At 37.7% G+C, this 19,893-nt stretch overlaps 1 protein-coding gene across 1 annotated transcript in view; it reads left to right on the top strand.

Annotated features, from left to right (window-relative positions):
- Positions 1–33: 33 nt before the first annotated feature.
- tg (thyroglobulin) overlaps positions 34–19,893 on the top strand; it is a 31,106-nt gene continuing 11,246 nt past the window's right edge. The window contains exons 1-40 of the mRNA XM_043261418.1: positions 34–185; positions 293–401; positions 505–602; positions 847–1,035; positions 1,185–1,344; positions 1,999–2,105; positions 2,244–2,387; positions 2,640–2,822; positions 3,136–4,173; positions 4,774–5,370; positions 5,521–5,754; positions 6,108–6,245; positions 6,335–6,412; positions 6,526–6,626; positions 6,754–6,874; positions 7,062–7,265; positions 7,358–7,561; positions 7,723–7,868; positions 8,778–8,934; positions 9,100–9,264; positions 9,587–9,736; positions 9,923–10,087; positions 10,713–10,835; positions 10,924–11,039; positions 11,312–11,417; positions 11,943–12,140; positions 12,380–12,550; positions 12,917–13,003; positions 13,135–13,218; positions 13,480–13,617; positions 13,736–13,909; positions 16,343–16,454; positions 16,541–16,620; positions 16,748–16,891; positions 17,002–17,067; positions 17,216–17,350; positions 17,931–18,095; positions 18,197–18,404; positions 18,532–18,619; positions 19,011–19,149. Coding sequence (XP_043117353.1) covers positions 104–185; positions 293–401; positions 505–602; positions 847–1,035; positions 1,185–1,344; positions 1,999–2,105; positions 2,244–2,387; positions 2,640–2,822; positions 3,136–4,173; positions 4,774–5,370; positions 5,521–5,754; positions 6,108–6,245; positions 6,335–6,412; positions 6,526–6,626; positions 6,754–6,874; positions 7,062–7,265; positions 7,358–7,561; positions 7,723–7,868; positions 8,778–8,934; positions 9,100–9,264; positions 9,587–9,736; positions 9,923–10,087; positions 10,713–10,835; positions 10,924–11,039; positions 11,312–11,417; positions 11,943–12,140; positions 12,380–12,550; positions 12,917–13,003; positions 13,135–13,218; positions 13,480–13,617; positions 13,736–13,909; positions 16,343–16,454; positions 16,541–16,620; positions 16,748–16,891; positions 17,002–17,067; positions 17,216–17,350; positions 17,931–18,095; positions 18,197–18,404; positions 18,532–18,619; positions 19,011–19,149 — 6,904 coding nt within the window. The 5' untranslated portion in view covers positions 34–103. The remainder of the gene's footprint in view (positions 186–292; positions 402–504; positions 603–846; positions 1,036–1,184; positions 1,345–1,998; positions 2,106–2,243; positions 2,388–2,639; positions 2,823–3,135; positions 4,174–4,773; positions 5,371–5,520; positions 5,755–6,107; positions 6,246–6,334; positions 6,413–6,525; positions 6,627–6,753; positions 6,875–7,061; positions 7,266–7,357; positions 7,562–7,722; positions 7,869–8,777; positions 8,935–9,099; positions 9,265–9,586; positions 9,737–9,922; positions 10,088–10,712; positions 10,836–10,923; positions 11,040–11,311; positions 11,418–11,942; positions 12,141–12,379; positions 12,551–12,916; positions 13,004–13,134; positions 13,219–13,479; positions 13,618–13,735; positions 13,910–16,342; positions 16,455–16,540; positions 16,621–16,747; positions 16,892–17,001; positions 17,068–17,215; positions 17,351–17,930; positions 18,096–18,196; positions 18,405–18,531; positions 18,620–19,010; positions 19,150–19,893) is intronic.

Below are 19,893 nucleotides of genomic sequence, written 5' to 3'. Positions count from 1 at the left end.
GACAAACTGCTGAACAGGTATGACAGTGCACATCTTGGATATGGTATAAAAGACGATGCATTTCTGACACGTTCACTAGAAGAGTTCTTGCATCCTAGAGAAGATGCAGAACATGGAGGTCAAGCACCTTTTTGTAATTGTCATACTGCTTGGTATCTTCTCCTTGACAAGTGGAAAGATTTCAGGTGAGTTTCTGGTCTAATTGTAACAGATTTGCTTACTGTAATTCTGTAGATTCTATATTTAAGTTTTATGGTTTAGAATACTCATCCACCTCTTTTTTTCGCCTCAGAGTACCAGCTGGAGACAGAGAGTCTAAGCCAATGTGAACAGCTCAGGGCTGTCAGTTCAGCGCAGAGACATGAACACGTCCCCCAGTGCTCTGAGGATGGCCGCTTTAGGTGCATTAACTTGCCCAATATTGTACATACTATATAATATTAGATAAAAGCACTGTAATATGTATTGGAAAAGTTTAAAGAAATTAAAACGCCATCCTTGCAGGCATGTTCAGTGTAACCGTGGAGGTGGGGAATGTTGGTGTGTAAGTGGGGAAGGACTTGAAATACCTGGCAGTCGGCAAAATGGATCCACAGTTTATTGTAAGCCATTATTTATGTTTCAACATTTGAGTTTGTAGAAAACACTGATGGAAAGCATGAATAAATGTCAATTGCCAACTGTTTTCTACATTGATTATACAACAAAATGTATAATGAGCATCAAGTCAGCATATTAGAATGATTTCTAAAGGATATTTGATCAAGTAATGCCTGGTAAAAATGCTATTTTTAAGCTGTTACTCTTTTTACTGTATTTTTTATGTATCCTGTCCTTTTTCTATAGGTTTAACCTCATGCCAGCTCCAGAGACAGCGGGCAATGCAAACTGAAGGCATCACCCTGGTGCCAGTATGTCTGGACTCAGGTGAGTTTGAGCCGGTGCAGTGTGATGCATCCCGTGGCCAGTGCTGGTGTGTGGACCAAGAAGGCATGGAGATCTATGGAACCAGGCAGAACGGAAAGCCCTCAAAGTGTGATTGCATTTTTTCAGTGTTGTTTTCATTTAACTCCCTGGATGAATTGGTTGAACAGTCAAGATGAGTCTCTGAAAAGATTACGATTTTTTACTTGTACTTTTGACATGAGATGTGCTATATAATGCGTCTTAACCTTTGACCCTAGGTCCTGGTACTTGTGAGGTGAGACAGCGGCGACTCCTTCATGGTATTGGTGAACCATCTCCCCCTCAGTGCTCAGATGATGGGGGCTTCTTACCTGTGCAGTGCAAGTTTGTCAATGCCACTGACAGGATGATTTTTGATCTGTTACACAAATTTAACAGGTGAGATATGTGGTTTGCAATTTCAAAAGTTTGGGGTTGGTAAGATAATTTGATCCAAAATGTTAGAAAACAGTAATATTGTGAAATATGGGTACAATTTAAAATAACTAGTAATTGTTAATAACTACGGATAAATTTAATGTTTAAGTTGTAAATTAAAAGCTTTTTTTTTTAGGATTCTTTGATCAGTGGAAAGTTCAAAAGCACATAATTTGTTTGAGATCTTTTTGTTACATTTTTTTATGTTTTTGCTGTCATTTATGCACTTGTCATTGCTGAATAGAAGTTAATTTAATGTAAAAAAAAGTTTAATAGCATTAATTTAAAAGAAATCTTACCAACACTAAACTTTAAAATTATAGTATATATTATTCTGAAAGGCTTAAATTTGAAATTAGTGGCTTTTCTTCGTAGCAAATAAAAATAATTAATAGACTACACTTTACACAGAGACTCTACACTTCTGTTTCTGTGAAAGCAGCCCAAGCTGTACATGTTTAACCACTAGACAGCAGTATTGTGTCAGATAGAAATATGTAGCAGTTTCTCACGATTTTCCAGTTTTCCTAGATAATCTGTTAATGCCTTCTCTAAGAGTTTAAAAATTCATCTGCTAAAAAGGATTACTTAATTTAAGTTGCTTGTCTTTAACAGAGGCCCTGAGGTGTTCCAGACCTTCAGTGCTTTCAGAAAGGCTTACCCAGAGCTCTCTAGTTATTGTTTCTGTGCAGACAGTCGTGGAAGAGAGATGCCAAGCACAGGTGATACACACCTCTTCGGTTATATCCAGGTTAACAAACTAAGCAGAGAGCTTTAGGTTTAAACACCACAAAGAGTTATCCATAAGTTGCGACATTTTGTGTGCTGTTAAAAAGATAATTTGAGTTTGGTTTGTCTAGGTGTGGAGCTGTTGTTGGATGAGGTGTACGACACAGCATTTTCAGACCAGACTGCAGGAAGTACATTTGCCCACTCAAACATGTATCGAATCCTACAGCGCCGCTATCTTGCCGTCCAGCTGGCCTTAAACGGGAGATTTAGATGTAGGCAACAATTTGTTGAAAAGGAAGCTTTTATATAATAATGTTTTAAAAAATTTGCAGTGTTTTTCCAGTAATAATATCTAAATATTTTTAAGGTTATGCATTTTTGGTTCTCAAGTATATTTAAGATGATAAATTGAAAACATTTAAATTGTTTTAGCAGTTAAGGATTGAAATCCATCCTTCAGCATGCATTTGCTTACATCCACGTAAAAGTACAGGTACTTACCCAACTCTTATTCTTTTAATAAGGTCCCACCCCATGTGAGAGTGAACGGGCTGCAGCTGTTCAGGCTGGCAATTCCTTTGTACCCTTGTGTACTGATAACGGAGCATATGTGCCAACTCAGTGTCAGTCCGGTGGCCAGTGTTGGTGTGTGGATGCTGTTGGAAAAGAGACCTTTGGTACACGCCAGTATGGATTACCAAACTGTAGTGAGTTTGTACTTTTATGTAATATAATGTGTCATGATGCCTCTTAAGCATCATTAAATAATTAATCAATAACATAAATGATGCTCAGATGGTTAGATAATGCATTAAAATATATCCATGAACACACTGCAAGCTATTCTAATTAATCCAGTTTAGTGGTAGGAGTTTAACTACCCAAATATATTCTTTAGTTAATGTGTTCTTAAGCTTACTTGAGTGACCTGTGAACCAAAACTAAAAATGTTACTGGTCCCTTGGTCAGCGAAACATTGCGTTTGTGCACTGACTAATGTTGTGTTTCTTGTTTGTTTAGGCGCTGGAGTGAAAGACTGCTTGTCTGAGAGGAGACAAGCACTCTCCAAGCTTTTTTATGGCCCAGCTGGAGACTTCAGCAAGAGCAACGTGTTCTCCGTTTCCAAAGACACCCTCTCTTTTCTTGGTACTTGCAATCCTGAATTCCAGGAGCTTTCAGCCATTTCTGGTCTTCTTCAGTCATTGCCAGAGTTGGAGCGTCCAAATGTCAGAGACATCCTGGCAGATGTCATCCAAGGGATGTTTCCTTCTGGAGCTCTTGCCCTGAAAGCTCTTGCTCTTACACCAAATCCTAAGAGACTCCAGGAGAATCTCTTTGGAGGAAAATTCCTAAAGAACGTTGGCAATTTCAACTTCACCGGCACTGTTGGAAACAGTGGTACGTTAAGTTTTGGTCAAGTTTTCAGTCAAGTTGGTTTGACCCAAGCTGCAACCGACTTGATGCAGTTGGCCAAGACCTTCACAGATGACTCTGCCAGTTTTAATCTAGACCAAAAGATCTCTGATGCATTTGGACGTTCGGTAAATCTGAAAAGCAACAGAGATATGATTAAACTAGTTTCAGTGGTTCTTGAGAATGAGCAGTTTCACACCACCCTTCGAGAAGCAATCAAACAGTTGAAAGCAGAAGAAAGCACCCAGTTAGGCCAACTGTTTCATGCCATTTCCCAGAAATCAGATGTTTGCAAGTCTGTGACCTCTACGTCAACTTTATATGTGCCCCAGTGCACGGAGGATGGGCGATACCGGGAAGTTCAATGTCACGGCTCAGAGTGTTGGTGTGTGGACTCTCGTGGTCTGGAAATGAAAGGTTCTCGCATCACTGGTACCAGACCGAGATGCCCATCCCAGTGTGACAAAGAACGTCAGATGGCAATTGCAGTCAAAGCCAGCAGTTCTGCAGGATCTGAGGTCTTCATTCCTAAATGTGAGACTGATGGTGCTTACGTTGCACGTCAGTGTCTTGGCAAAAGTTGTTTCTGCGTGGACCGCTCTGGAACGAAACTCGGTGTTCAGAGCTCAGGAAGCTTTCTTCAATGTGAGTCTGAATGCTAACCACAGATGATTAATTACAGAGCCAGAGAGGATCATTCCTGTATTCATGCATTTAATTAGACACACATTAAAATGATCTGGCACATACTGTATGTAACACAACTTGCCAGTTATGCATTATACAGACTTTGTTCATTTGTTTTATGGAGCTTAATTGCTTTTAATTTTGCAAGTTATCTTCTCAAATGTTAAGGTCTTTCACATAAAATTGCATATGTACATTTTTAATATCAACTCACATAATTGTGACTTTATACTCATTCCTGTAGTTCAAAATTAGAGCATAAAACCATTCACCGAGTGCATAAATGCACATGTTAAATCTATGTGAGTTAATATCTTGCAATTGCAACTTTATATCTTATTACTTTAACCTTTAGATCTCCTGTTTCCAACCTCATCTCTCAAATTTTCATAATGAGCAGCTACATAAACCAGAAACGCACCATAATTGTTGTCAATTAATTCACAACAATGGCCTTTCTCTGTTAAGATAAAATTACATTAACAGTAATTATTCAAATCTGAAATATAAAAGTTAGATTATGACTTTTTATATTATTTTATTGCTATTCCTCATTAGGTCCGACAAGCTGCCAGGCAACTGCAACCCAGAAATTCCTATCCACAGTGCGCTCTGTTCTCTCTAATGGATCTTCAATAACCCATCTTTCTGAAGTGTACATCCCTCGTTGTGCTTATGATGGCAGCTGGCATAAGATCCAGTGTGATGGGCCTCCAGAACAGGCGATTGAGTTCTATCGTGAGTGGGTTCGAATCATAAATTCCGGACAAGACGTCCCTGTTTCAGAATTTCTTGGAATTCTGCGAACCTATGGAGGAAATTCAGAAGCAATGGCATTATTCAGAACCTTTGTATCTGAATTGTTCAAAGCTGGGCACCACAGAGTGTTCCCTGTCCTGGCAAAGTTTGAGAAGTTCTCTGATGTTCCATCTGACATGTTAGATGGGAATATTGAGGCCATTTATGGACCATCAATTTTCCTGAACCCGTTGTCTTTATGGAGACTGATCAGAGTGGAAGGTTTTGGTTATCCTGGCCCACTGTCAGATTTCAGCCTTCCTCTTGGGAGCTTTCACCTCCGTCAGTGCTGGTGTGCTGACCCTCAAGGAAACATGCTAGCAAGTACCAAAGCTCCTGTTGGACAAATCCCTAAATGTGAGTTATACAAATTATACACTAAAGCATTTAATGCACTTTATGTAATGGTACTAATATATGCCACTACTATAATAGTAATAGTAGTAATAGTAGTAGTAGTAGTAGTAGTAGTAGTTATTCCTATATCTCTTTTGTGTGTCTATTCAGGTCCAGGTCCGTGCTCTGTGGTTCAAAACCAGGTCTCTGAGTTCCTGAAGCAAGCTGAAGAGCTGATCTCTGCTTCAAACAGCTCACATGTGCCTGTGGGTTACAGTTTTCTTCTGGCAGAGAGTGTCTACTTGAGCCCTGAGGAGCTAGAGCAGACACGCACCTCAAAGATCCTCATCTCTCAGACTCTGCTGAGCAACACCAACTCCGCCCTGAGACTCGCAGCTCATTCCAGTACAGCCTTATGTTTGATCTGTCTCAAAATGAATGCTTAAAAACTGCAGAAGAAAGTATAGTAGGGTTCAAAAGTCTGAGATAACATCCAAAAACTTGAAAAAAAAAGTTTATGAAAATTACATCATTAAATGTATTAAAAATACATATAAGAGCACAGAGAATTTCTCTGTCACTATTTAAAAAGCTAATTTGTGTCATTTTAAACGGTCAGACCCCACTGTATATTCTTCAGAGGTGCCTACTCATTCAAGTTACTTAATGAAAGCTGTAAGGTTGGGAGAGGACACATATGAAATGTGCTTTAATGATTTACCCACAGTAAAGCTTAATTTGCTTTTGCTTCTTGACAGCCTTACATTTCTACTGGCAGAGTAAACTGATGGTCGATGACAAAGACAGGCAGAGTTTAATGCTGGGATACCAGCCCTACTTCCCACAGTGTGATGCTTATGGCCAGTGGCTGCCCAATCAGTGCTACCAAAGCACAGGTATAAGACAATTCTCCATATATTTTTTTTTAGTCATGATCACCATACGTCATGTAAAATAAACCACTGTTCTGTGTTTGATATCATAGGTCACTGTTGGTGTGTTGATGAGGAGGGAAATTATATTACAGGCTCTCTGATGTCTCGTTCTGTACCCTCTCTGCAGTGTAAGAGTCTAATCCCATCTTTTTAATAATAGTCAAAGTAGTTTTTGAATTCTTGATTATGAATAGGTATGTAAGCTGAATTGTAAAAAAAATAAAACAAAATTGTCCCCCAGGCCAAACTACATGCCAAAGGCGCCAAAGTCACTTCCTGCTCTCTGATTGGACACAAACAAGCACTAATATCACCTACACATACAGTCCATCATGTGAGGAGGTGAGGTTTTCTTTTTAGGGTTTTTTTTTTGGATTGGATTGTACTAACAAAAGACATTCTATGTTGACCACTGAAGGTTTACATTTCATGTTTTGTTGTCTCATCGTATATGTGTCCACGTCTGTAGGACGGTGAGTTTTCAGTTCTCCAGAAGCCCGTTTCAGGTCGTTCACAGGGGTTGTGTGTGAGTCCGATAACTGGACAAGCCATTCAACCTGCCATCACCAGTCCTTCTGGAGAGCTGCAATGTAATTATTTAATCCATTCATGTGTAGATTTTCAATCGATCACAGCGCTTGCTGCTAAACCTAACTGTAACTTTTTTTCTAAGCAAGCAATGTGTTTTAACAGCGAGTTGATTTCTGACGTTCCAGCACTAACATTTAGTGGGGCATTGAGAAATGTATCATGTCTGGTCCATGTTGTGTGTTGTAGGTCCAGGTTGGTGTTTCCTACAGAAGACTCTGGCAATGCAGAGAGAGATCGGTGTGGGCTATGAGGCTCAGTGTGTGCAGGACGGGCAGAGATTCTCTCCCCTGCAGTGTGACCTTTCCTACTGTTGGTGTGTTTCTCAAAGCGGGAAGGAACTGCCAGCGACACGCATCCTCCGCAGCACAGGTCAAACCCCAGCCTGCGACAGTAAGTAAATTAGATCACACTTTGCATATCTCTAACGTTGTGGCATATGCTTGTGGCAGCATGATTTTCCCTTATTTTTTTTCTCTTTTCAGTTCCTAAGTGCCCTCTTCCATTTGGAGATATTTCCCATGGTGCCATTTTGTGTAGCACTGTGAATGTTACGGGTCAGCAGACGCAGCGCTGTGAGCTGTCCTGTGAGCAAGGTTATGAAAACACCCTTCTTGTCGCCAGCTTCCTGTGTGATCCCCAGTCCACAAACTGGCTTGATGATGCTCCACTGTCCTATGCCTGCCAAAGTAAAGGCCACAGACACGAACATTGTTCTATTTAGCTGTTAAAACACTCACAGGTTGTTGCAGTATGTCCTTCTGGATTTGTTATTCTGTGAAATCTGGTTTGCCTTAATTACTGTGCATCTGTTTGTACTGAGCAACTGTGTGTCTGTGATGTCCATCAGAGCCTCAGGTTTTGCAGACAGTGAAGGTGTCCTTACAGCTGAAGCTATCCCTTGCTGAGGGTCAACAGACTTGCAGCACCCAGAAGGTTCAGCTACAGGCTGCTTTACTGCGAGACATGAGAGCTACAGGCCTCTGCAGCCTACAGGTACAATACAGTTTGCTTTAATGCCCATGAGATACCTAGTTCCAACTTATATATATGTTCTTGTATAAAAAAATTGAACAATATTATAAAGAGAACTTTTTACGGGGCGCTGTATTAAATGGTCATAGAAAAAAATATGAGATGCAAGGAAAAAACATTTATTTTCAATCACAAATGTTTAATCACAGAATTTTCTTTTAACTTGACAGCATTTTTTGCTTACAAATATTTTGCATTCACTTGCCAGTTTTGTACACTTGCAAACCCCAAACTTTTGCAAGAGTACACAAACTTTCTTAGGGAGTGAATACCTTTTATATGCAAATGAGAAACAACTGAGATGTGATATATAATAATATAATGTCCTTCCATCTCCTTTTTTACCATTACTGTGTTCCATTAGGGGCTCTATAGGGGAACCTTTAATCAAAACACCACACAGCATATTACAGTAATTTTCCACCAGTGCAACTTCAGATTAAGTAAACTACATTTGTGGTAAAATGTGCAGCAGCAAAAGGTGTTATTAGTCTTCAAGTGTCATATTTTGGTAAGGTATTTATTAACTATGGCTTTTCCCTCATTATCGTCTTAATTTGCTGCTTATTAATAGTTAGTAAAGTTGTTGTTATAGTAATATGCATGCTAATAAGCAAACTAATAGGTGTGGTCGTAAAATAAAGTGTTAACCATATTTTTAGTATGCATGTATCATTATTACAGCATTACAACAAACTGTGGTCTATAAAGCCTATAGAGACACCTTTAAATATAAAATTATTACAATGACATTTAGAAATGTTTTTTGTTCGTCAATGCTTTGTCTTTTTTTTACATTTTTGAAATTATGCATCTCTGCATGCTTGTTTACTTTTGTGTACTTTTTGTTTGTGTCTTCATGTTGGTTAGCTGACCTTATCTGGCCAGTCCAGCTCTGTTTCGGTCTGTGATGACTCATCAGTGTCTCTTGAGTGCTTGGATGACAAGGAAGTCACTGCACACATCACCTTTATGGCCAGGCTGTCCGACCTGCCGATAACATCTGTCCCTGACCTCCATGACATTGGTGTGAACAGCTTTTTGCACCATATTTAGTCCATTTCTGTACATGTAACATATCTGATGTATAATATCAGATGCCTTTCACACTGACATTACAGTGAATCATTAATGTTTTGTTATTATACCACATGATTTTCTTTCTAAATAAATGCACATGTATATTTTTCAGATATGGCACTTAACAAGGAGAGGTTGTTAAATGGCATGAGGGAATTACTCCAAAGTGGGTCATACCGGTCCATCTTTTTCTACGATGGTTCTCTCGCTCTTTCTATTCCTCCCTCATTTAGCTGCATGGATGGCTATAAGCAGCTCCCACAATCCACTGGGTGTGGTAGGTTGGCTTCTGTACCAGTCGGTTGTCTTAATGACAGACCGGCCTGTGTACCACTTTACTAGTGTTTCCGAATATGCACCTATAAAGTTTTCTATAGCTGATGCATATTTTAGCTTATTTGCACGGAAATATGGTGTGAAAATGTTTATAATTGTATAAGGTAATATTTCAAACTGCATGCAATTTTTCCTCCTCAGTTATTAATCTTCTTTCTGTATCTGTCAAACTTTCTTCTCTTTTTCCACTCAACGCCGTCATTATCCAAGCTTAATCACTCTGCTCTCTGTGTGTTTGTGTTTTTATCCTCTCTCACATGCAGTGGTGTGTCCAGCTGGTTCTTTTTCTAGTGCCGGTGTGTGTAATCTGTGTCCGCGTGATACTTTTCAAGCGGAAGAAGGGCAGGCCTTCTGTTCTCCCTGCCCCTTGGGAACATCCACTGTGGCCCAGGGAGCCTTCAGTGCTTCTCATTGTGAGTAAAGGCCAAACTAAAACAGCCCAGCCCAACACACAAACTCAAGAATAGCAGGTGTAGATAGTCACAATTATACGTGGCAGCTGTATCAAAATGTAGATAACAGGTTTCAGAGGAAAATGAGTGATTGTGATTTTTCATCTTGTTTTCTATTTGTCCTTTCACCGTCTCTGTGCTCTTAAGGTCTTACTCAGTGTCAGCAGAGTAAACTGAATTGTACAAAGAAAGGGGAATTCCTGTCAGCCCAGAAGGACCCCGTGTCTGGCAGTTGGTTGTGTGTGTCTCCACAGGGGCAGCAACTTTCTTGGACATCTTCTGATGCTCCAGTGACAGTTGAAGAGTGCAAAGGTATGTGCTGCAGTCGGTGTTAGGGAGGAACTAGTAAACAGTTCTCACGTTTTATATAGTGTGACAGCTGTTCAGTTGTTTTTAAAGTAGTAGAGCTTAAAATATGCAGAACAAAAAATCATGCTGTCTGTCCTTTAATTCACTTGATTCGTATGTAGTACTTTATTTTTGTAGGTGTTTGAATTAAGTAAGATGTTTGCGTGCATGGGTTTATTTTAGTGACTTTAGTTGTTTACTTTTGGTCATTTAGGAGACACTTATAAAAGAAAGCCACTTATAAAAGAAACAGTTGTTTGAATATTTTGTCACAAACTGATTCATTGCTTCATTTGACTTCCTGCTGATATATATATATATATATATATATATATATATATATATATATATATATATATATATATATATATATATATATTTTTTTTTATTATTATTATTTTTTTTTTTTTTTTTTTTTTTTTTTTTTTTTTTTTTGTTACGGGTTGAGTAATTAATGACAAAATTTACATTTTGGGGTGAACTAACCCTTTATGTAAATGAGTAAATCTTTATCAGTATGAAAGGACAAACAATATATAAATGTATGTATGTATGTGTGTTCAGTATATTGCTCTTTGTGTGTGTGCAGTAATGGAAAAGTTTGAGGTGGTTGCCTCTTCCTCTCTCCTGCTGAAATCAGAGAGTTCTGAAATACTGAGCTCTGATTCTTCAACCCAGCCAAAGGAAACACAGCTCAGGAAGTGTGTGCTCGGTGAGATACACTGCACCTGTACTTGAATTAGTCAGATGGACACTCACACTCTTCATGACTAATGTTGATCACATCCCTCTCTGGTTAGACTGTGCCCTGACAGAATCATGCCAACATGTGGCTATTTTCAGTGATGAAAAGAAAACGTACTGTGAGCTGTACAGCACAAGTGTGGATAATGTTGAATGCCGGACCTCTAAACAAGTATGCCCGAAATGCATGCACTCTTTTACCACGTGTGAATTATATACTGCCTATTTGTATGTCTTAAATAAAATTTTATGTTAAAGCGTACTAATATATGGTTCTGCACATACAATATTACTATTTTTATTAATTCTTCTTATTAATATTGTCTAACTTTTGGCATTGAGTTTTTTTTGTTCTTTGTGACACTCACATCTTCTTTTCCAAAAGTGTGATGATTATTGCAAAAAAGAAAGAAAAAAAGTCTTGTGGTTTTTTTGGCATTACAGAGCAAAGGATTTCTGGGAAATGATGGTGCTGAGACGTTCCAGACTCTCAACTGTGTTCTGAAAATAAAAGGAGATGATCCCAATCTGATGGTGCTGAGAAAGAAAGGTAAGATGATCAGCTATTAGTAAAATCTCACATGTTCTCAGTTTGGTTAGTTATTGTGAGTCACCAGAACACTGTGTTGGTTACACATTGCAATAAAATGCTGTGATGCATACAATGTTAAGTGTTACAGTAGAGAGTTCTCAAGAGAGAATTAATTTTTCTAGGAGTCAAAGAGCATATAAAAATGAAAAATAATCAACATACAATACATAATTGAACTGTAGTCCCAAAGATTGTTGTTGTTCTTGAGTGATGAGTTTAACAGAGTGGTCTAGTCATCTGTGGACACAAGAATAAAGAAACTTCTAATAAAAACACCTCTAAGACTTGTTCTGTTACGAGATAAATATTTTTCCATGTGAAATAAATGACTTGATACTTTGAGACTCCTCTCAGGAACAGAGATTCCAGTTTCTAGTTATTTTTGGCGACCCAAAAACATTTAGATGCACTTGTGTGTCTTGGCCATGGCTAAAAGAATATCTGTTGTTCTTCTTTTCTCCAACCTTCATCTTCTGACAAAAGGTCATGAATTCAGCACAGTAGGCCCGAAGAGTTTTGAGAGGCTGAGTTTCCGAAAGATCAGTTCTGGAGTGTATCGGACGCTTGTGTTTGATGCTAGTGGAACCACTCTGGCAGACGTCCATCGCTTCTGCGTCAACGCTTGCAGTCATGAGAACTGCTGTGATGGATTCATCCTTAACCAGAATGTCCTCGATGGAGGTCAGAGTTGCTCTCGCTCATTACAAGCAGATGTAGCTCCTTTCCACTGCTGCGAGTCCAAATCACTACAATACAAAACCAGAAGTGTCATGCTTATTTAAATGAGTCTGTGGCCTGTGGCAGCACATGTCTTTGAAAATACATTTACTATGCCTTTTTACTATGACTGTACATTTACTATGTCTTTTTAAACATATGATCAATTAATAATTGTTAAATGGTTGTATCATGTGTTTTAGGCTCTATCATGTGTGGGCTCCTGAGCGCTCCTTCAGCGCTTCAGTGCAGCGAGGCAGACTGGGATGTGGGGGGCGTGGCCTCCTCCAGCCGCGTCTGTGGTGCTGATATCCAGTACAGCAAACAACTGAAACGTTTCTCTTTCAACTTTGGCGGACAGAAATTCACCATCAGTATGAGTCTTTGTACATGTACACACTACGGATTTCATAACAACACTTTCAGACTATACACAAATATGTTTCAATATTGTTTAAAACTTGCACAACTCGGTTCAGCAGTTATTTGACCTTTATCAGTTTCTGGTGGTTTCTCTTTGTTGCTTCATTCTTGGTGGGGTTTTTTTTAACGTAAAAAATTACAGTTTACTCTGATTGATTATGATATGCTGAATCATTAGCAATGTGCAGTGTTGGGAATCTTAGCTTTTGTATCATTCAGTTTTACATGACTGTAAATTCAGTTGTATGTCATATATATCAAGATTTATGATTTTATGGAATGATGGGCATTATAATGGAAATGGACATTTCTTGCAGCTGATGCAGCCTTACCGGCATCCAGCAAAAATAAAACTGGTTACCAGGAAACTCTCATCAGCTTCCAACACATCTACCTCTGGAAAGGTTTGAACATTCTGCACACATCAGCTAAAGCGTTTTATAGGAGTCTTTCGTAAACAAAAATATATATTTTGATGAATTATGATCTAACTTTTATTCCTGTGTAATCGAATGGTTATAATTTATGTCTTTAGAGTCTGATATGAACACACGTCCAAAATCTCTCTCTGCTTGCAATGGGTCAGCTGTTGTAGAAGATTCCAAATTTGTACTTCCTGGTATGAATAAATGAAATGATGCAAAATAATATACATATTTTTACTAAATCATTTTTATGTTCTCGTGCTTAAAAATATCCATATAATATATTGTATATTATACTGTTTTAAAATTGGTATTAAAAATAAACTCAGTTCTCTTTGCTCTTTGTGTGTGTGTGTGTGTGTGTGTGTGTGTGTGTGTGTGTGTGTGTGTGTGTGTGTGTGTGTGTGTGTGTGTGTGTGTGTGTGTGTGTTTGTTTCCTCCAATAATCATTTTAGATTCTGTAAAGGAGACATTTGTTGTTCTAGAGAACAGTGATGTTAAAGTCGATCCAGAGAGGCAACTTCCCAGTCAGCTTTACTGGATCTTTAAACACCAGTACACTTTCCAGGAGGCGCAGCTGTGGTGTCTGAAACGTAAGATGCAATAGCTTCTTGAGAAGCTATTTGCTTACACTTATGTACTTACTACATATCTGTGTGCTCCAAGAATGTGTCACATTCTAATCTGTAAATATGGGATTTCTGGTTTCAGGCTGCGAAGAAGAAGAATTCTGTCACGTGTCTGATATACGTGATGAAGGTCCTCTGTATTTTGCATGCATATTGTATCCTGACACACGTGTATGTGGGGCATATGACAAACCTCTCAGGCAGGCATGCAGTTTAGTGATGACGCAGAGTCTTCAGACTGCATATCAGAAGAAAGGTGAGTTGTTTATGCACAAAAAGGTCATGCTTTCACTACAATGAACAAATATGATCTTTTGAATTATATACTTCCACATGAATTAATAAAACACTGTAACCAAATATTTTAGATAATGACATATACACCATATTATACAGTATATTATCTTTATGTATTTCCAAGCGTTAGCTGTCTATTTTCAGAGACACTTTTCCCATGATTGGACAGATGGATTTTGCATTGCCTTATGCAGGATGCATGACTGTGGTCTATGGTAAAGTCTGATGTCAGACTCTCACCACTTTCATTGTGACTGAGTCTGTCATTTACTTTTTTTTTTTGGTTTTCACATATGATCCTAGCCACTGAACATCGAATGCAGATGATTCAGATTTTGGTACGATAGAGACATAAGGTTAAAAGGCAAAAGGATACGATGATGATGGATTAATGATGCCTAGTTTAAAGTCTAAATCTGAAGTGAATACTAGTCTGACCAACATTAAGCAGGCTCAAAAAAACATATAAATATTAAATTAAATAATGTTAAAAATGGTTTTGATTTGGGACACTTAAATCCACTAGTAAAACAATATCTAGGAGGAATTGTCTGGATGACTGGAGAACATTTTGGTGAGGTGAAGTGGCAAAACTCCACATCACCCATGTGGCATGCAGACAGCGGTGAGCTCATGCTGTCTGCGGTACGTGGAAGCAAAGACTAACACAATCTAATACAACTTTCCTCAACACCACCTGTAAAATCCACTATCTTCACATATTGTCTAGCTGGTACAGTTGACAGTGATGTTCGGGCATTTCACTTCAGATAAATGCTTCTGCTTCCTTCAAAAAAGTGTCAATTTTATCTGTTAAAATCTGTTAAAAAACAGAAGTGGTAGCTCTGTTTCATGACACTTTAAGTGTGAAATCTAACAGGTATTTAGATTCATACATGGATGACTCTAACTTAAAGGCACCATGCTCTGAAGTTTTGTATTAGTATTAGTTTTTATGCCATCCATACGCTATACTGTTCTTCTACATTTCACTTTTAGCAGATATAATAATCTAGAACTGACAAGAAAAATTAAATTGTAAATTGTTCATTATAAATGTCTGTTACTCTGGTCGTGGTATACTGTAATGTTTCTTTCTTTAAAAAAAATAATAATTGGATTTAAAAAAATTCTGTTTCATTCATCTACGTTTCAACATTCTCTGCTGTTTCACGTTTGGACTGTTTCTCTAGGTGTCAGAATTAGTTTCGGAAAAAAAAGCACATGGTGGAGACCATCTGTATAATTGTGGTTTATGCATGATGTTCAATGTTAGCCTTTAAATTAGAAATGGAAAAGTAGTGTTATGTAAGATTTGGTGAGTGAGTGAGTGAGTGACCACACTGTCTAAACTGCAGAACAGCTCTAGGATTTAAATCATGTGGAGTCACAAGTCATTTATTTGAACAGAAGCGGAGAGACGGGGTGTCTGTCAGATTATCCTAGTCATTCTTTTCTCTCAATAGCAAAGACTTTGTCCACTCTTCAGCTCCTTAGCTTTTCTTTAAAAATGACTATTCTTTGTGAACTATGTAAGATTTTATGTAAAAGTATTTTGTCTTGTTTTGTTTAGTGCAAGCCCAGTTTAAGATGCTTATATGCTTAAATTAAAAAGTTAAATTAGAACCTGAAATTTCATTTAAGTCTCTTATGCTTACCCAGACTGCATTAATTTGATTAAAAATACAGTAAAAATAGTATACTTGTGAAATATTACAATTGTGTCACATTATTTTCAGGTTGAGCTGATTTTTGTGGATATTCTTTATTTATTGTTTTTTTAAGATAAAAAAAAAATGTATTGTCTTTTTTTTTTATCAATTTAAATCAATTTAATGCATTGTTGCAAAATAGCTTTTATTTAAAAAAAAAAAAAAAGACTTACTAGCAGCATACTTTTGGATCATTTTAAAATGGTAAAACAGGAATATTTGGATTTGGTAGTCCTATCGTGTGTTCCTGGAAACGCAATACAGTGATTTTCAGTAATAACAGTGCATCACAGGGGCTTGAATGTTTCATGGCCTATAAAGTAATCCACAACAAAAAAGTGTGATCATAAACTCTTAACATGTGGTCCATCTGCTGTAGATGTTCAAGGGTGGAAAAAATGCTACCTTTGTGGAAATCTGCTGTAAGGGGTTTCTCGATGCTGTTAAAGTTTTATTGAACCAGCTTTTTATCTTAGCTTGTTCTGAGAGAACCAAAAAACTTTCAGAATTAGCGAGCAGTATGTTTTTGCCCCAAAAGTACCACTTGGACCTTATTATGTGTATAAATGTTCTATTGTTTGAAACGTTAAGTCAAAAAATACTCTTTACCAACATATTCTGCCAAAGTTAAATTTTACAGTCATGCATAATATGGACATTACTTTCTTGTTCTTGTGTAGTTTCTCTGTCTGGAAGTGTGAAGAGCTTTTACAGCCGTGTTCCTTTTAAGAAGATGGTGTCCTACTCTGTACGCAGTCGAGTCAGTCTGTCCAGTAAATCTATCACAGAAGGGTGAGGAAAAACCATTTCCAACCAGTTTTTCCATCTCAGTTTATTTGTTTCCTCCATGAGTAATGCTATTTTCATGTTTTGAGCAGGTTTTTTGAGTGTGAGAGGCGATGTGATGAAGATCCATGCTGCCGTGGCATAGGATATGTCCAAGATTCAGGTGTACCTGGTACAAAAGAACATTTACACTCAGACGAGTCTCAAAATGCACAGCTAATTCACTCGAAACACATGTGATGTTTCTAATCTGAGGAATGAAACCACTCACAGTTGGTCTCTGCTTTGTTTTTGTACAGGATCAGATGTGTTGTGTCTAACTCTGAATAGTCTGGGTGTCCAGACGTGCGGTGAGAACGACAACACTAACTGGAGGATTCAGGACTGTTCCCCATCCAAAGTGCAGACTGAAGTCTATCCCTTCGGCTGGTATGAAAAGCCAGGTATAACTGAAATCTATGTGCCTTTTTAAACTCTTTGTTTCAGTGAATTAAGAATTCCCGTTTTGTGACTTGTTGAAGTAAATGACTCCATCAGCTTTGTATGTCTGTAGTAAACCAATGGACGAAGAATCCCAGAATGTGTCCACTATTTAGTCTGCGCTCTCCATCAAAGAATGGTAACAGACTCCTAAATGAATAATAACTTACTGTTTTCAAGCAGTGTATTATTTATTTTTATTAATGTGTTGTAATGCATTTATAATTTAATTAAATAACTGTAATTTCCACCTATCATTCTTGATTTCATTGTGTTTTTACAAGCAGCTGATTTAAAGAACTGGAAGCAGTTGGATGCCGCCTCTGTCAAAGTGGATTTGTCTGTTTCGGCTTTTGACATTGTCCATATAAGTAGAGATATAGCAGCTGATATGGATAAAGTCAGAGAGTGGTGTCTATCTGGTAACATTTCACACTTTTTTTCTTCTGAGAGCTTTTACAGGAAGTGATAGAGGCACATATTACTATAAACGTTTAGCAACATAGCTTACTTTTGATCTGAATAAATATTATTTCTTATGCTTAAGGCATGTTTGTACCAAGCATGATAACGATATAGATAACGATATTTGCGTCCACACCAGCGAATAGTATCGTGTTTATTCTCCGTGCACACGCATCTGCCTCTTTAAATTCTCAAGCTTGTAAGAACAGGACCAACCTGATTGGCTGTCAGTGTTTGTAGCATTCATCAGCTGATCTTTATGGTGTGGACTATTCATTAATAAATATTTTTAGTTATATCTTTATCGTGATTGTGCTCGGTGTAAACAGACCTTTCTACATTTATTTGATCGAAATACAGTAAAAGATGTAATATAAAAAAATCACAATTTATCTGTTCTAATTAAATATTTATTGCTATGATGATAAGGCTGAAAATGTAAAAAAAAAATTAAAAAGTATATATTTACTTTTGCACTTCACAGTACCGATGTATGTGGTTATCTTTGTCTTCTCATAATGTTCTTGTTTTCTGTAGCCTGTGAGGAACATGAGTCCTGTTCAGCTGTGTCTATGGATAACAGAGAGTCAGCCGTGAGATGTGTGATGTATCCAGACACACACTCCTGCCTTCCTACGACCAGCGGCCTGCGCTGCTTCCTAGTCATCAAAGAGCCTGCTCGATCTGTTTACGTCAGGACAGGTGGCACCTTAAAACAATACATTCTTCGGTCTATTCAGAGTGTCAGGCTCCTTCTGATATCTTCCACCCCAACAACAGAGATATTAAACATTTCTTTATAGGTTTGCAGTCAAGCTTGACTTCCGTTTCCATCCCTGATCACGGCACACTTTTCGGAGAGACTGAAGTGAAGCCCATAACTGGCTCAGATAGCAAGCGTGTGACCTACTTCCTGGGTGTCCCTTATGCTCGCCCACCAATCGGAGAGCTTCGTTTCAGCCCTCCACAGCCAGCTGACTGGACTGGGGCCTGGAACGCCACATTTTCTCGGTACGTTTGATTGCAGGTTGTAAAAGTTTAATTTAATGTTCTCAAAAATGAACATGTATTTATAGATGTATTAATAGAGTTACTTTTCTTGAGGTAGATCTGATATGGTTAATCAAAACTGTTTTAGATCCAGCTGTCTCCAGCCTGGTGATCCCACTGACTCCAGCTCCAGCGAGGACTGTCTGTACCTCAATGTATTTGCTGCTAGTAGTGTGGTAAGACTCACATCACATACTTGTGAGCACATACATGTATGAATATATATATATATATATATATATATATATATATATATATATATATATATATATATATATATACACATATATATATATATATTCAGGTATATAGGTATACACATAGAGTACATTTCAGGTGTTTGCAGCAGTCCCTAATAATACAATAATACATAATATACTTATTTAGTGTCTCATTGGAACTCACTGTATATCACAGACTTTTATATATGTTAATACTGCTTTCATAAAAAGAAAAATTGCACTGTGAATACCAATAACAGCATTCACACCAAAGTCAGTAGATACAGTGCCGTGGTGTGAATGCTGTTATTGGTATTCACAGTACAATTTTTCTGTTTTGTCACAGGGAAAGAATGCTCCGGTTCTGGTGTTCTTCCACAACTCTGGATCGGGTCTCTTGGATGGCTCTTACCTTGCTGCTGTTGGCAACATAATAGTAGTGACAGCCAGTTTCAGGGTGGCTGCTTTTGGTTTCCTAAGTGCAGGTACAAATACAAAAACACTCAAATATACATGAAAGGGTTCATATATGCATCTTGATAATATGCCATAGCCAAACTTTCTGTAGCGATTACTCCAGTCTTCAGCGTTACATGATCCTTCAGAAATACTGTTTTGATGCCAAAGGAACAATTTTTGTTATCAAAGCTGAAAACAGCTGAATGTTTTTGTGGAACTTTGAAGCATTATTTCAGGATGTTTTGATGAATAGAAAGTTCAAAGATTTAAGTTCAAAGAAATTTATTGCATGCACTACTTACATACACACACAAAAGCTTTGGAGTGTATATCCATGATAAACTTTTTTTTTTCTGGGCTCTGTATCTGTAAAGACTTAAAAACTTTAGCATAGAGAAACATTTAATATAGAATCTAATAAATAACACAGTCCTCACAGCCTTGAATACAATATTCTGTAGTTTTATTTGTTTTTTTGTGCATTAATAATAAGAATGCCTTCCTGGACACTTTATGCTTAAAAGTCCTGAAAATATTGTAAGAAATGAATCTCAGTGTTATGAAGTTTTATATCCTACACTGGAATTAAACTGTGTCCTGGAAGCTCTTTTAGGTTAGAGATGATGTATTGCAAAAAAATTGATAATTTAATCCATAAAATGGAAAATTCCCAAAAAAAATAAATTAAAAAATGCAGTGGATATAGTTATGGAATATGGTTACGTAATGTCCACGTGGGAAGTTCCATTCCGCACAGTGGTTGTGAAAAT

The sequence above is a fragment of the Puntigrus tetrazona genome, chromosome 16 (assembly GCF_018831695.1).
Source record: "Puntigrus tetrazona isolate hp1 chromosome 16, ASM1883169v1, whole genome shotgun sequence".
NCBI classification, from domain to species: Eukaryota; Metazoa; Chordata; class Actinopteri; order Cypriniformes; family Cyprinidae; genus Puntigrus; species Puntigrus tetrazona.
The sequence above is the reverse complement of the archived record's forward strand: the minus strand, read 5'-3'. Positions and strand labels throughout refer to the sequence as shown.